The sequence below is a fragment of the Pinus tabuliformis genome, chromosome 6, assembly GCF_031772625.1.
Source record: "Pinus tabuliformis cultivar Carrire ecotype Pingquan chromosome 6, CPIR1, whole genome shotgun sequence".
NCBI lineage: Eukaryota > Viridiplantae > Streptophyta > Pinopsida > Pinales > Pinaceae > Pinus > Pinus tabuliformis.
Window position 1 is genome coordinate 1,923,051,881 of NC_142292.1, and position 13,447 is coordinate 1,923,065,327.

Genomic DNA, 13,447 nt, shown 5'->3' on the forward strand with positions numbered 1-13,447 from the left:
AAACAAAATCATTATGACTATATCACTCTAATTTTAATGAGATGATCTGAATATTGCCCAACAAAATCATTATGACTATATCACTCTAATTTTAATAAATTTGAGAATAACACAATCATGATCATTCTATACGACAATGGACATAATAATAAAAATCCTAAAGAACCCATATGACCAAGACACATATGGTTACACACCTAACTAGGAGTCAACGAGTAGCGACATTATCAAATTCTTACGAATGATCGAAATAACCTCAATATGAGAGTGCATGCAATATATTTATCAAAATGCACTCCTTTCTATCCATCGATTCGAGCCTAATTATACCAAAACCCATGGTTGCAGTGCCACTATGCCCAAGGGATTTTGAGTTCTTGGCGCGTGTCCTCTAAAACTCAATAGAGTCGGTGAGGTAGCGGTGGGAGTCGTCGTGGATCTCGTTATATAAACGCCCTCTGCCATTAACATCTTCTGTTTCTCGATTGCATCAAACCCATTTAAATTAAAATTGTATGCACGCGTTATTTGGAGTCTGTAATTTGTTGGGAATCGTTGAGCAGGAGTAATCATGTTGCTGAGCGGGGCGGTTCGAAGCCTGGGGAGGGTTGTTCGTGCTGGCGAACAGGCTTCGAACATACGACTTGCTGCTGCTGCTCCAGCAATATGGAAGAATGATAGAAGAGGGTATCACGAGAGGGTGGTGGACCATTACAATAACCCACGCAACGTGGGATCCTTCGATAAGAATGACCCCAACGTTGGTACCGGCTTGGTGGGAGCTCCGGCTTGTGGTGATGTCATGAAATTGCAGATCAAAGTGGACGAAGAAACCGGCCAAGTTACAGATGCATGCTTCAAGACCTTCGGCTGTGGTTCTGCGATTGCCTCCTCTTCTGTGGGTAAGCAAATTTACCTTCTGATTTTTATTTTCAAGTGAGTTCAGTGGGTGTATCTATTTTCCCAAAAGATATCTAGGATTTGCATCTGGCTTCATAGATGTTGTGTCTTCTGGTGCATCTATGAATACGAACACAACCAAGACTTTTACCGGAAAAGCAATAGTTGTTGTATGTGCTTGCGCGTCCATGAATACGAACACAAACAAATTATCACCGCGAAAACATGAACAGCGGTGGAAGCAACATCAACACCCCACTTTCAGCAGCCACCGTTGACTATCATTCCCAATTTTATGATGATCTGCTCGCTCTCATATTTGGCCTACGAGAGTTGTAGGCGATTGAATCCTGCAATACACCTAATGAATCCTCGCTGTCAAATTCTATATAGGCCGTGTTATTGCTTTCGTGGTGTATTTTAAGTTTCAACACATTGTTACTTTCAGAGGCCCTATGCGTCAAGTTGGTTTAAGTGAACTTCCTTGTGCCCAACCACATTAGTAGAGGTGGTTTATAGGTCATTCTCCCCCTTTCAAAATGTTATCTGCTATTTCTTATATGCCACTTGCTATCTGATAATTTGTATGGTAATTTCTTAATTGTATTAAATAATGAAGAGATGATTTTATATATGAAGGGTAGTTAATGTTTGAAATTTTGGAGACGAGGAGAATATGTCAGCATCCTTTTTTATGATCATATGATAAAAATTTGGATTAAAAGAAAGATTAAATCTTCCCAGTGCTGCACCATTATCTGAACACTGAGTCTCTTCCATGGGGAAGTCCCATTTTTCTAGGAGGTTGAACCAAACAGGGAAGACGGAGGAGATTTAAAATTTGTATAAACTATTTTGGGATGCCAAACATAGTTTGTTCAACTGTTTATTATGACACACATACGTCTAAACAACATTTTAATCATCTTATATTCATCTTTTAATCAATTAATCATTATATAATTAGGAGGGGTATTACATCCATGAATACTCCATAGTCAGTCTTGTCCCCCAAACAAGATCTTTGAAAAGAGTCCATGTCATAGAGTATTCTATCTAAACTTAATCAGGGTCTGTTTTTTTTTCTTTCCATAAGATGATTCTTTTATGGTTTTTTACATCTCTTAGCAAAAAATGGGTGTCATAGTGTACACGTACAATCATTGCAATCTGTAGGAAGAAATCGCTTGTATAACAGCAATAAGCCTTGACCACTCCAATGGAGCAGAATATATTTGAGAATTATGTATAATATTTCAATAGGAATCTTATGATAACTCGAAGGATGCTTAAGTGTTAAGCCTTGACACTTTTTCCAAAGTGGTCTTAAGAGTGGATATACGACCAATAAGTTTCTCAAAAGTGTATATTCAATAGATAAGGGTGACTAGAGATCCTTCAAATGGTGCCAATCATTAGGGTTCTCTCTTACTAATGGTATAATAAGTTTCTCGAAAAGTGTATATTCAATAGATAAGGGTGACTAGAGATCCTTCAAATGGTGCCAATCATTAGGGTTCTCTCTTATGAATGGTATAATAAGTTTCTCGAAAAGTGTATATTCAATAGATAAGGGTGACTAGAGATCCTTCAAATGGTGCCAATCATTAGGGTTCTCTCTTACTAATGGTATAACAAGCTATAACTGGTTATAGTTCATGTTCTAAATTGCATGTAAATATTTCTTTCATGTATAGATTTGATGTAACCTCCAAATGCAAGCCTATTGGGAAGATGATGAGATGTCTAGTTTCCTATCATCAAAAGGATGAAGTGGTAGTTGATATCTAGATGGATAAAGGACTTACAAATATTATAAAGGTTTTGCAAGCATGCTTTAGGATAATTTATTTAAGCTTTTGCATTGACATGGTCCATGCAAGAATAAGTTTTTAGAACTTATAATTGTCAAAAGTTATCAAGATTTCTACTTATTTCAATAAGAGGAAAGGATTTCTACTTATTTCAACAAGAGGGAAAGGAAATAATCTTTAGGATATTGTCGAGGATGATGTGACTCTGCCTATAGAGCTGTGAGACTTGCAACCCTCAACAAAAAGGAAGTGAAGACCAAGGGAATGATCTTGGATGCTATAAAGAATCATCTAATCCATCATGTATTCGAGAAGACTATGACGAAAGAGATGTTTGATGCCTTGGTCAATCTTTTCAAGAGTTAAAACATAAACAAGAAGATGATATAGCCAAACAAGACTTAGATCCGTAGAGATGACTAGATCACACACAATCATTGATTGCCTTATGAAGATCACACAAATTTGTGATCAACTTGTAGAGGTTGGGGAGGAGGTTGTAGGTGTAGAGCTAATGAACATGGCACTGAATGGTTTCCCAACTTCATGGGAACCATTTGCTAAAGGTATTTGTGCTCGAGAAAACCTCCCTGACCTTGAGAGGCTTAGGGATGATTGTGTCCAGGAGGAGACTTACATGGAGTCAGAGGCCAACAAGAAGGGTGGTGACGAGAACTTAACTTTGTTTGGTTAGTGAAATAATGGCAAAGGTGAAGGACCCAACAAGGGTAAGGGAAAGAGTGAGGAGTCGACCTCATAGCTAGGAAAGAAGGATTGAAGTAAAATCAAGTGCTTTGTTTGGAATAAGCATGGTCATTATGCATCACATTGTCAAAGAAGCAAGGTAAAGGGAAGTAGCAACAGAAGAAGGTAGCAGTCTTTGTAGAAAGTTAGTTGAATGGGTTTGTTATCAAGTTTGAGAAAGATTTCTTGATGAGATCTCGCCTTTCTACTAATGCAATTCTCGATATATGACATCATCCTAGTAGTTGTTTTCTACTCCAAAGAATCAAAATTCAGGAGCATAGGCTGAGCTTGGTTATGATACGAAGTGCATAGTAGTAGGATTCAATATTATTCCCTTCCAGCTCAGGATAGGTAATTCTTTATATTTTGATGATGTTTTGTTTGCTCTATGTCTTAGGAAGAATTAGCTTTTAGTTTTTGTCATGGAGGACAAGGGCTTTGCAGTGGAGTTCAAGAACTAGCAAGTCCTCATTAGGCCAAATGATTCTAGCCCAGATATAGCTCAATTAAGAGGGGTTAGAGAATGAAATTTGTATGTTTATATGGCGAACCTATTCAAGTTTTGGTTCATAACAATGACACTATAAATAAATAAGAGAGAAGAGATAAGTAGCTAGTTTGTGTGATCTCCAACTATGCTAATGAATAAAGGTAATTCAACCTCCCTCTACTTATATGAGGGCAACCAAGTCAAATTCCTTTAATTTAGCCTAAAAAGCCCTAAAATAATATTAAATTGTGATCACAAGTTGCATAGGTCACAAGTTGATCCTCAAAGATAGCTAACTCAATGATAAAACACAAAAATATGACTCATATAATCCATGTGTGAGCCAAATTCCCTCCAATGGTGACATCATCCTCCAAAAAGGTGCTTTTCTTGTTGAAAATCCTATGGATGGCTCCAAAAGGGTGCATCTCATCCACATGTCATGTGTCCTCATCAAATGGGTGCCAAATCATCAAGGCATCATCAACCCAATGCCCCCCAAAAGGATGCCCATGTCATCAATCTAAGCATCATGAAAGGGACATCATAGTGCTAGGGCATGATGTCATCATGCAGAATAATGTATTATTCTCTCTAGAGGGGTCCCATGTTAGCATCATCATCATTACATTGTTAAAACATGGCAATATCCATTAAGTAGGTGCAATGCCATTCTGGAGGCGTCCTGTCAACATTGGGGTACAACAACTTTAAAGGAAATGACTTGGCTTTGGAGGGTAGTGTCCAAGGTTGCAGAGGTAAGTGAGGGGGTCATCAACTGTGCTCAAGCATCCCAAGGTGAATGCTCCTCGATAAATGTCCAACACCTTCTATCAAAGTGCTCTATAAGGGATGGAGGTCGTACGTGGGAGCAAAGATCTAACACATTCACAGAATCAAGTGAGATCAACATTATGGGTGCAAGAACCATAAGAGTATCAAAGTGGGCCATATTCAATGTTGAAGGCATCAAAGTACTTCACACAAGCATCACCTTCAAATGTCTTCCTAGCTTATGATTTATAAACAAGTTACCATACTTAGGTATGGGAGGGTTATAATAAGGCCCTATTAGGTACTTCCAACCATAGGGGGAGGAACAATTCCTAGGCCTACCCATCAGTTAGTAGGTACAAGTGATCAATGACATGGTGTGGGTTTTACTTCATGGAAGATGCCATTGTCTTATATTGGGTTTTGATTTCATAGCATCCTTTAGTGTTAAAATGTAAAGAGGGAGCAATCGTGGGGTCTAAGTTATTACCTATTTTGAGTGTTCTAGGCTTATTTTCATCACCCCCCATATACACCTTGTTCATCATTAACTCACATAATGTTGAAAATTAGTGAGAAAAATGATTCCTTGATTTGTGCCTTACTTCAAGGAGTCAAAGTCGAGTTCCTTTTTGTGCATGGCCGAATTCTTAAAATTTAGGAGTTTCCATAAAAATTAGGAGTGCATGAGGCAGTTAACATGTGTTGAGGTTGAAGGTCAAGTTTTGATCTTTTAGTGTGAGTTAAATTGGGAACTGAAAGCTTAAGTGGAGTTAGCCTCCTAAATTTTAGGAGGATCCAGTTAACTAGTTCTGTTGACTTTTGTTAACTAAAAAAACTCTAGTTCAATTCCTTAATTAAGAAACTCACTAATTTTAACCATTCGAATTGCCTTTAAAAGGAAAAACGAAGGCACAAGTTTAATCATTGTTTTGGTGAGCACGAGTTGGTGAGACCAAGCAATAGGAAGCACAAGTTTGTGCGTCGAGCTTGTGAGAGGAAGGGTGTGCAATAGAAGCTTGTGCATAGGTTGATAGAGGGCAGCAAAGATCAACAGTCTTGCAAAGGTTTCAAGCTTAGAACAAGCAGGAAAGACAAGTGTGCCTTTCAGATTGAAACAATAGTATTTTGTAAGAGATCAACTAATCAGTTTTTCTATCAATAAAATTCTCATCAAGCAGAGATTTTTCCCAGTTGGGTTCCCTAATTAAAAAATGGTGTCTTGAATTGTGTGATTATGTTTTATTTCTGTTCCTAATTCCGTTGCAAATTGAGTAGATAAATTTTGTGTTTGTAATAAAAGAGTGTTTTTTTTAGATTGTTCTTATCAGCAGATCAAAATTTTGTGGAAATTCTACATGGTATTAGAGCCCTGAACATAAATCGATCAGCACAAGAGTCTTCGAAGTTGAAAGATGACAACTCACACAGGATTGGGATTGAGGGAGCAGAATAGACTGGATGGCTCCTAAAATTTTTGTGTTTGGAAGGTCCGCATATTGTTCTTGTTGGACGAGTTTGGGCTGAAAGAATTTGTTGAGAACGGTGTTGTAGAACCTTCAGATCTAGACGAGTTAAGGCTCATCCAAAGGTAGATGGCCAAGGAAAAGAGAATGATCTTGGATGGACTTCGAGATCATATAGTTCCTCATGTTGCAGGTAAAGATACAACTAAGGATATGTGGGATGCCTTAGTCAAGCTCTACTAGAACTCTTCAAAGAACCAGAAGATGGTCCTCCAAGAGACGCTGAGGACAATCAAGATGCATAATGGTGAGAGTGTCACTGCCTATCTCACCAGAGTTTAGGAAGTTCGTGATGAGCTAGCAGTTGTTGGAGAGAAGCCTATAGACACAGAGCTAGTGTGTGTGGTTCTGAATGGGTTTACCAAAGATTGGCATACATTTGTTCATAGTATTACTGGACGAGATAAGTTGCCGGATTGGGAACACTTATGGAGTGACTTCATCCAGGTAGAGTTAAGGCTTAGGCTAGTAGAGACTTCTAGAAGCAGTGGCAAGGGTTCCAAGGTTGAGAAGGAGGAGGAGAATCTTGCTCTTGCAGGTAAAGTCAAAAGGGTGACAAGAAGAAGACAAATCTGAGTAAAATAAATGCTTCCGTTGTCCTACTTTTGGACACTATGCTTCCAAGTGTCCTAACCGGAAGAAGGGATTGAATAAGGAGCATGTAGCTGCATTAGCTCAGGTAGATGAGTTTGCCTCTCAGTTTGAGAAGGACTTCTCATTGATAACTTGCATGCCAAGCTCAGTAGGGAGCAGTATGTGGTACATTGATTCAGGAGCCTCTTTTGATATGACTAGAAATTGAGAGTACTTTAGTTAGTTGGAGGAGAAGGATATGCAGGTGAATATCGAGCTTGGAGATAATGGCAAGTATGCTACCAGGGGAGTTGGTATTGTTAGCTTCGAGAGGGATTCAGGTAATACTCTTCATCTCAAAGATGTTCTCTATGTTCCAGGGCTGATGAAGAACTTGGTTTCCGTAGCTATCCTTGAGGATAAATGATACAATGTCATGTTCAGTAGAGGTAAGGCGTACCTCGAACACTTAGCTTCTGGACGTAAGAAGCAAATAGGTGTGAGGGTGAAGAATCTCTACAAGTTGCAGGTAGAGATAGGTGCAACCTTGAGCAGCAAGGCAGGTAGTGCATAGAGAAGAGAAGTAATGGTTGAGTGAAAGCAGGATAAATCTCTCAAGATGGAGCCTCAACCGATATCTTAGTTAAGTTTAAGCTAGTTTATAGTTGGGTTGACCAGTAGGATGATGAAGAGGAGCAGAGCTCGCAGAGCATGGTGGGAAAGAACATGTCTTCAAAGTAGGTTCTGCGGAAGAAAGCAGGGAAGCCTTATAGTTTAGAGGGAGCAATTGTAGCAGTGAAGAACATGGTCGTGTTGGAGACAAATCCAGGTGGATGAGGTTCTTCTAGGAACACCTTCCTCACTAAGAGGGAGTGTTGAAAATTAACGAGAAAAGTGATTCCTTGATTTGTGCTTTAATTCAAGAAGTCAAAGTAGAGTTACTTTTTGTGTATGGTCGAGTTCCTAAAATTTAGGAGTTTCCCTAAAAATTAGGAGTGCATGAGGTAGTTAATTGATGTGTTGAAGTTGAAGGTCAAGTTTTGATCTTCTAGTGTGAGTTAAATTGGGAATTGAAAGCTTAAGTGGAGTTAGCCTCCTAAATTTTAGGAGGATCTAATTAACTAGTTTTGTTGACTTTTGTTAACTAGAAAAGCTCTAGTTCAATTCCTTAATTAGAAAACTCACTAATTTTAACCATTTGAATTGCCTTTAAAAGGAGGAACGAAGGCACAAGTTTAATCATTGTTTTGGTGAGCACGAGTTGGTGAGACCAAGCAATAGGAAGCACAAGTTTGTGCGTGGAGCTTGTGAGAGGAAGAGTGTGCAAGAGAAGCTTGTGCATAGGTTGGTAGAGGGCAATAGAGATCAACAGTCTTGCAAAGGTTTCAAGCTTAGAACAAGCAAGAAAGACAAGTGTGTCTTTCAGATTGAAACAATAGTATTTTGTAAGAGAGCAATTGCTCAGTTTTTCTATCAATAAAATTCTCATCAAGCAGAGGGCTCTCCCAGTTGGGTTCCCTAATAAAAATTGTGTCTTGAATTGTGGGATTGTGTTTTATTTCTGTTCCTAATTCCACTGCAAATTGAGTAGAGAAATTATGTGTTTGTAAGAAAATAAAGTGTTTTCAGATGTTCTTATCAACAGATCATAATTTCGTGGAAATTCTACACATATATAGCTTGGATAACAAGCTTTCATTGATTCATAATAACCATTATTGACCCTTTCTTGTTCATTAGGGTTGGATATTCAAAGGTCTTTTCATTTAGATAGATCATGATTTTAACCATGAATTTGGTGAGGTTTAATGAGGAGGGGGGTAGAGCTCAAGCTAGGCTTTTGTCAACACACTTTCTCTTATGCCAACCATTTTTTTGCATTTTAACATTCGGCTCATGCTTTTTCTTTTCTTTCTGCTGCATTGACCTCTTAGGGTAAAGTTTCCATGCCTCTACTCAAAGGATGAGGAAAATAGGGAGAACCAATATAAGCGACAAATAGCAAATCAACTCGAAGATGGGATGTGGATACATGGGAATGATAAAAGGTGTTAAGTATGGATAAAGATGGATATGTAAGATCAATTAGAGTCTCTTATTTGTGCCCCTCTTAGATAGTGAAAGAAAGGCCTCAACAAAGGTCACACTAGACTAGGGGCAAGTAATGACCACTAAGGTGAAGCATGGGAACAAGTGTACAACCAATAGCGGTCTATTATCTAATTCAACTTATGATCCATGCTAGAATTCTCCTAAACATTAAATGAAATCACTTGAATATAGAAGTGGTTAATGCACCTCATATTAAATGACCCTCCGTCGTCGGATGAGTAGGCTAGATGAAAGGAAGCATTGACCATAGAGGCATATGAGGTTGACTATTTGTGGATCATGATGGGGTTGTTGGCTGGAAAATTGCATCATAGGAGGAAAATTTCCCCCCATGGTTGCCCAAACATTTGGGTGGTTAAAAAGGCTAAAGCATGCAACAATACAATTTGCATGTACAACCAATGCCCTCGTATAATCTTAGAGGAAAAGACATCGGAGAAATCATTCACTGGTGTGAAGCTCGAGGCGAGTCATTACCACATGTTTGGTTGCCTAAAGTTGTATCCATGTATTGATAGAGAAGAGGACCAAGTTGGAGCCTCCAACTTGAAGTGCTTTTGTCTACACACTTTCTCTTATGCCAACCATTTTTTTGCATTCTAACATTCGGCCCATGCTTTTTCTTTTCTTTCTGCTGCATTGACCTCTTAGGGCAAAGTTTCCATGTCTCTACTCAAAGGATGAGGAAAATAGGGATAACCAATATAAGCGACAAATAACAAATCAACTCGAAGATGGGATGTGGATACATGGGGATGATAGAAGGTGTTAAGTATGGATAAAAATGGACATGTAAGATCAATTAGAGTCTCTTATTTGTGCCGCTCTTAGGTAGTGAAAGAAAGGCCCCAACAAAGGTCACACTAGACTAGGGGCAAGTGATAACCACCAAGGTGAAGCATGGGAACAAGTGTACAACCAATAGCGGTCTATTATCTAATTCAACTTATGATCCATGCTAGAATTCTCCTAAACATTAAATGAAGTCATCGGATGAGTAGGCTAGATGAAAGGAAACATTGACCAGAGAGTATATGAGAGGCATAAGAGGTTGACTATTTGTGGATCATGATAGGGTTGTTGGCTGAAAAATTGCATCATAGGAGGAAAATTTTCTCCTAGGGTTGGCCAAACATATGGGTGGTTAACAAGGCTAAATCATGCAACAATGCAATTTGCATGTAGAACCAATGCCCTCATATAATCTTAGAGGAGAAGACGCTGGAGAAAGCATTCACTGGTCTGAAGCTTGAGGTGAGTCATTACCACATATTTGGTTGTCCAAAGTTGTATCCATGTATTGATAGAGAAGAGGACCAAGTTGGAGCCTCCAACATGAAGTGTTTATTTGTGGGTTACAGTGAAATTTCAAAGGCTTACAAGGTTTATATTTGGGAGCAGAGGAAGACAATAATGATTTGGGATGTAAGGGTTGAGGAAGATTTTGTAATTAGGAATTCCCATGAGCCTATTCTAGTGACAAAGGATTAGGAGCAAGAAGTTTCAAAGGTTGAGCTAGTGTCACCAATGATTTTTAGGGTAGTACAATAGCCTTCAAATGAAGAAGGGAAGACATGAGCCCCTTCTACTTTTTATCGCCTTGATGGCTTAGTTAGACATCAAGAAATGCTCAAGAGCATATTGAGACTCCCAGGAGCACTTTTAGAGAGATCAAACCTTTGAAGAAGTTTCTAGACTATAATAGCATCGACGAGTAGCATTTTAGATTCTGAGCCTTTGAATTTTTAGAAGGCAACATACCAGCAGGTATGGTGGGGGACGCCATGGTGGAGAAGTATACCTCCATCATGAAGAATGGTGTTTGAGACATAATGCCAAGACAAGAGGGGACAATAGTTGTGAGTTTTAGGTGGCTCTACAAGGTCAAGCATGCTATAGATGGTAGCATTGAGAAGTTCAAAGCAACATTTGTGGTGAGAGGGTTTTCTTAGAGAGGGAGTGGACTATGAGTAGACATTTTCTCTAGTTAGAAGGCACACTTTTTTTTTCCTTGATTTCATTTATTAGATGGAGGATACATTAGATGGATGTGAAGACAACTTTCCTTACTGAGATCATTGCGGAAAAATTGTACATAGACTAGCCTTAGGGCTTTGAGGTAAATGGGAAGGGGTTTGATGTGTGTGGGATTTAAAAAGCATCTTATGGACTCAAGTAGGCATCAAGAACATGGTATTCCAAGGTTGATGGATATCTGCAGAGTATGGGCTTCACTAAAAGCGAAGCATATTCTAACTTATATTATATATTTGCTTAGAATGATATGGTTATTTCAATGCTATATGTAGATGACTTATTTTTGAGGAGTGCAGAGAAGCTTATTAGAAACACTTATTACAGGGTGCAAAACAGACATGGCGGAAAAGTTCAAGATGAAGTACATTGGCTTGATGCATTTCTTCCTAGGGTTGGAGTTTTGGCAGAGACCAAGGGAGATTTCCTTGGGTAGAGTAAGTATGTAATTCAAATCCTGAAAAGGTTTTAGATGGAGGATTGCAAACCTATGGCTACATCCATGATCACTAATCTGAAGAAAGTGACAATTGTAGATTTAGAGTTGGTGGATCCCTAAAATGTATTGATAGGTTCATTGATATATTTGGTCAAAACTAGGCTAGAGATATGTTTTGCATTGAACACCTTGAGTTGGTTCATGGTGGAGCCAAGACATGAGCATTGGGTAGCAACAAAATATGTGCTCAAGCATTTGAGGGGCACAATGGAGTATGGTTTGAGGTACTTTGGAGATAGTGGAGTGAAGTTGCTTGGTCAGAGCACTTCGGGGTGCTGCTTTAGCTTGGGATCAATGATGGTATCGTGGTTCAGCAGGATGCAGAATTTTGTGGCACTTAGCTTAGTAGAGGTAGAATACATGGCAGCTAGTACTACTAGTTGTGAGGCCATTTGGCTTTGCAAGTTACTTGCAGGATTGTTTGATTGGAAATGAGATAGTACAATCGTTTACTATGATAAAGTTGTATCAAACTCTATGAGAATCCATTGTTTCATGATAGGCCTAAGAATATCTCTATGACAAAGTTGTATCAAACTCTATGAGAATCCAATGTTTCATGATAGGCCTAAGAATATCGAGATCATATATCACTTCATATGAGACAGGATTCATAAGCGAGCAGTGAAGCTTCAACTTCTCATGGATCAGCAGGCAGCTGAGATTTTGACCCAGCCCATGGAAAAGGGAAGTTTGAAGCATTCAGAGACAAACTTGGATTGGTGCAGAATTCCTTCCTTGCTAAGGAGTGTTGAAAATTATAGTTTGAACATGAACTTTCACACATGTTTAGTGTGAGTATGTGATAAAGTAGTTTGAGATGTTTTCGAAAAAAAAATAATATATATTTTTTGTAAAGTAATTTTATTTTTGGAAAAGTAATTCTATTTTGTAATTCACTTTAGTAACAAAATGAATGTCTTGTATTTAGCAGTTGAGTTTAATATTGTACTTAGACTAGGAGTAATTTTAAAAGAATATTCTTTGCTAAAACTATAAAGACAGGACAGGGGAGAGGCATTTTCATATATTTGAGCGAGCGAGTGAGAAAGAGAGGGAGCAAGTGGCTGGGGAAGAAGCATTCCCAGGCAGAACACAGTTTGAGATAGCAGTTCCGTACAGTTGTACGGACATCTGTACAGCCGTCTGGACAGCACTGTACAGATCCATACAATAGCGATGTACATCGGTCATACAACTTGTAGAGTAGTGTTGTATGTACCAGTGTTGCGAACATCTCGATAACATCCCAATTTTATCTTGAAATCACGATTTTTTGGTCTAACCGATGTTTGCCGTCTTTTAAAAATATTTTTATGGTATCTTAATTTTGCCGATTTTTTACCGATATTTTCTCGATTTTTTTGGTTTTCCAGACCCTTGCTGATTTTATCCCGATGCCGATGTTTGCAACATTGGTATGTACATCAGTTGTACAACTTGTGGAGTAGTGCTGTACAATAGAGAACTGCTGTTGCTCCTTTTTTCCCAGCAGCTGTATCTCCCAAACAGCCTGTAGAAGTTCAAACTTCAAATTCAATGCAATTTTGGTAACTGTGTAATGTTGTTTTTGGGGAAGCATGTGGAGTTTTCCTTGTAAGTTTTTTCAATGAAAAGCTGATTTGAAGGAGTAATTACCTGTGTGAGAAATTAACTTTTATATTTCTGCTGTTTAGTTTCTAGTTATTGTGTGATTGATGTTATGGTCTGAAATTTAATTTTAGCGTTAATTAAATTCAGCGATCTACTTGTTTGGTTGAAATCATAAGGACATTAGTCACCTAGGGCTTGAAATTCTCATAGTCAAGCACACCCCTCCTAGGTACAATGCAGCTGAATTCCAACTGCCCTTTTCACAAAGAGTGATTTCAACAAGATAGCTTTGATATCATGTATGAATTGCTGCATTATGACCTTATAATGCATATACAGAAATTTCACCTCCCAAAGAGGTTATTTAGTCCTTGTAAACTTCAGC

General features: G+C 38.5%; 1 protein-coding gene across 1 annotated transcript in view; it reads left to right on the forward strand.

Annotated features, from left to right (window-relative positions):
- The first annotated feature begins 337 nt into the window (after positions 1–337).
- The window catches only part of LOC149266879 (uncharacterized), a 96,351-nt gene continuing 83,241 nt past the window's right edge, over positions 338–13,447 (forward strand). The window contains exon 1 of the mRNA XM_089431153.1: positions 338–902. Coding sequence (XP_089287279.1) covers positions 572–902 — 331 coding nt within the window. The 5' untranslated portion in view covers positions 338–571. The remainder of the gene's footprint in view (positions 903–13,447) is intronic.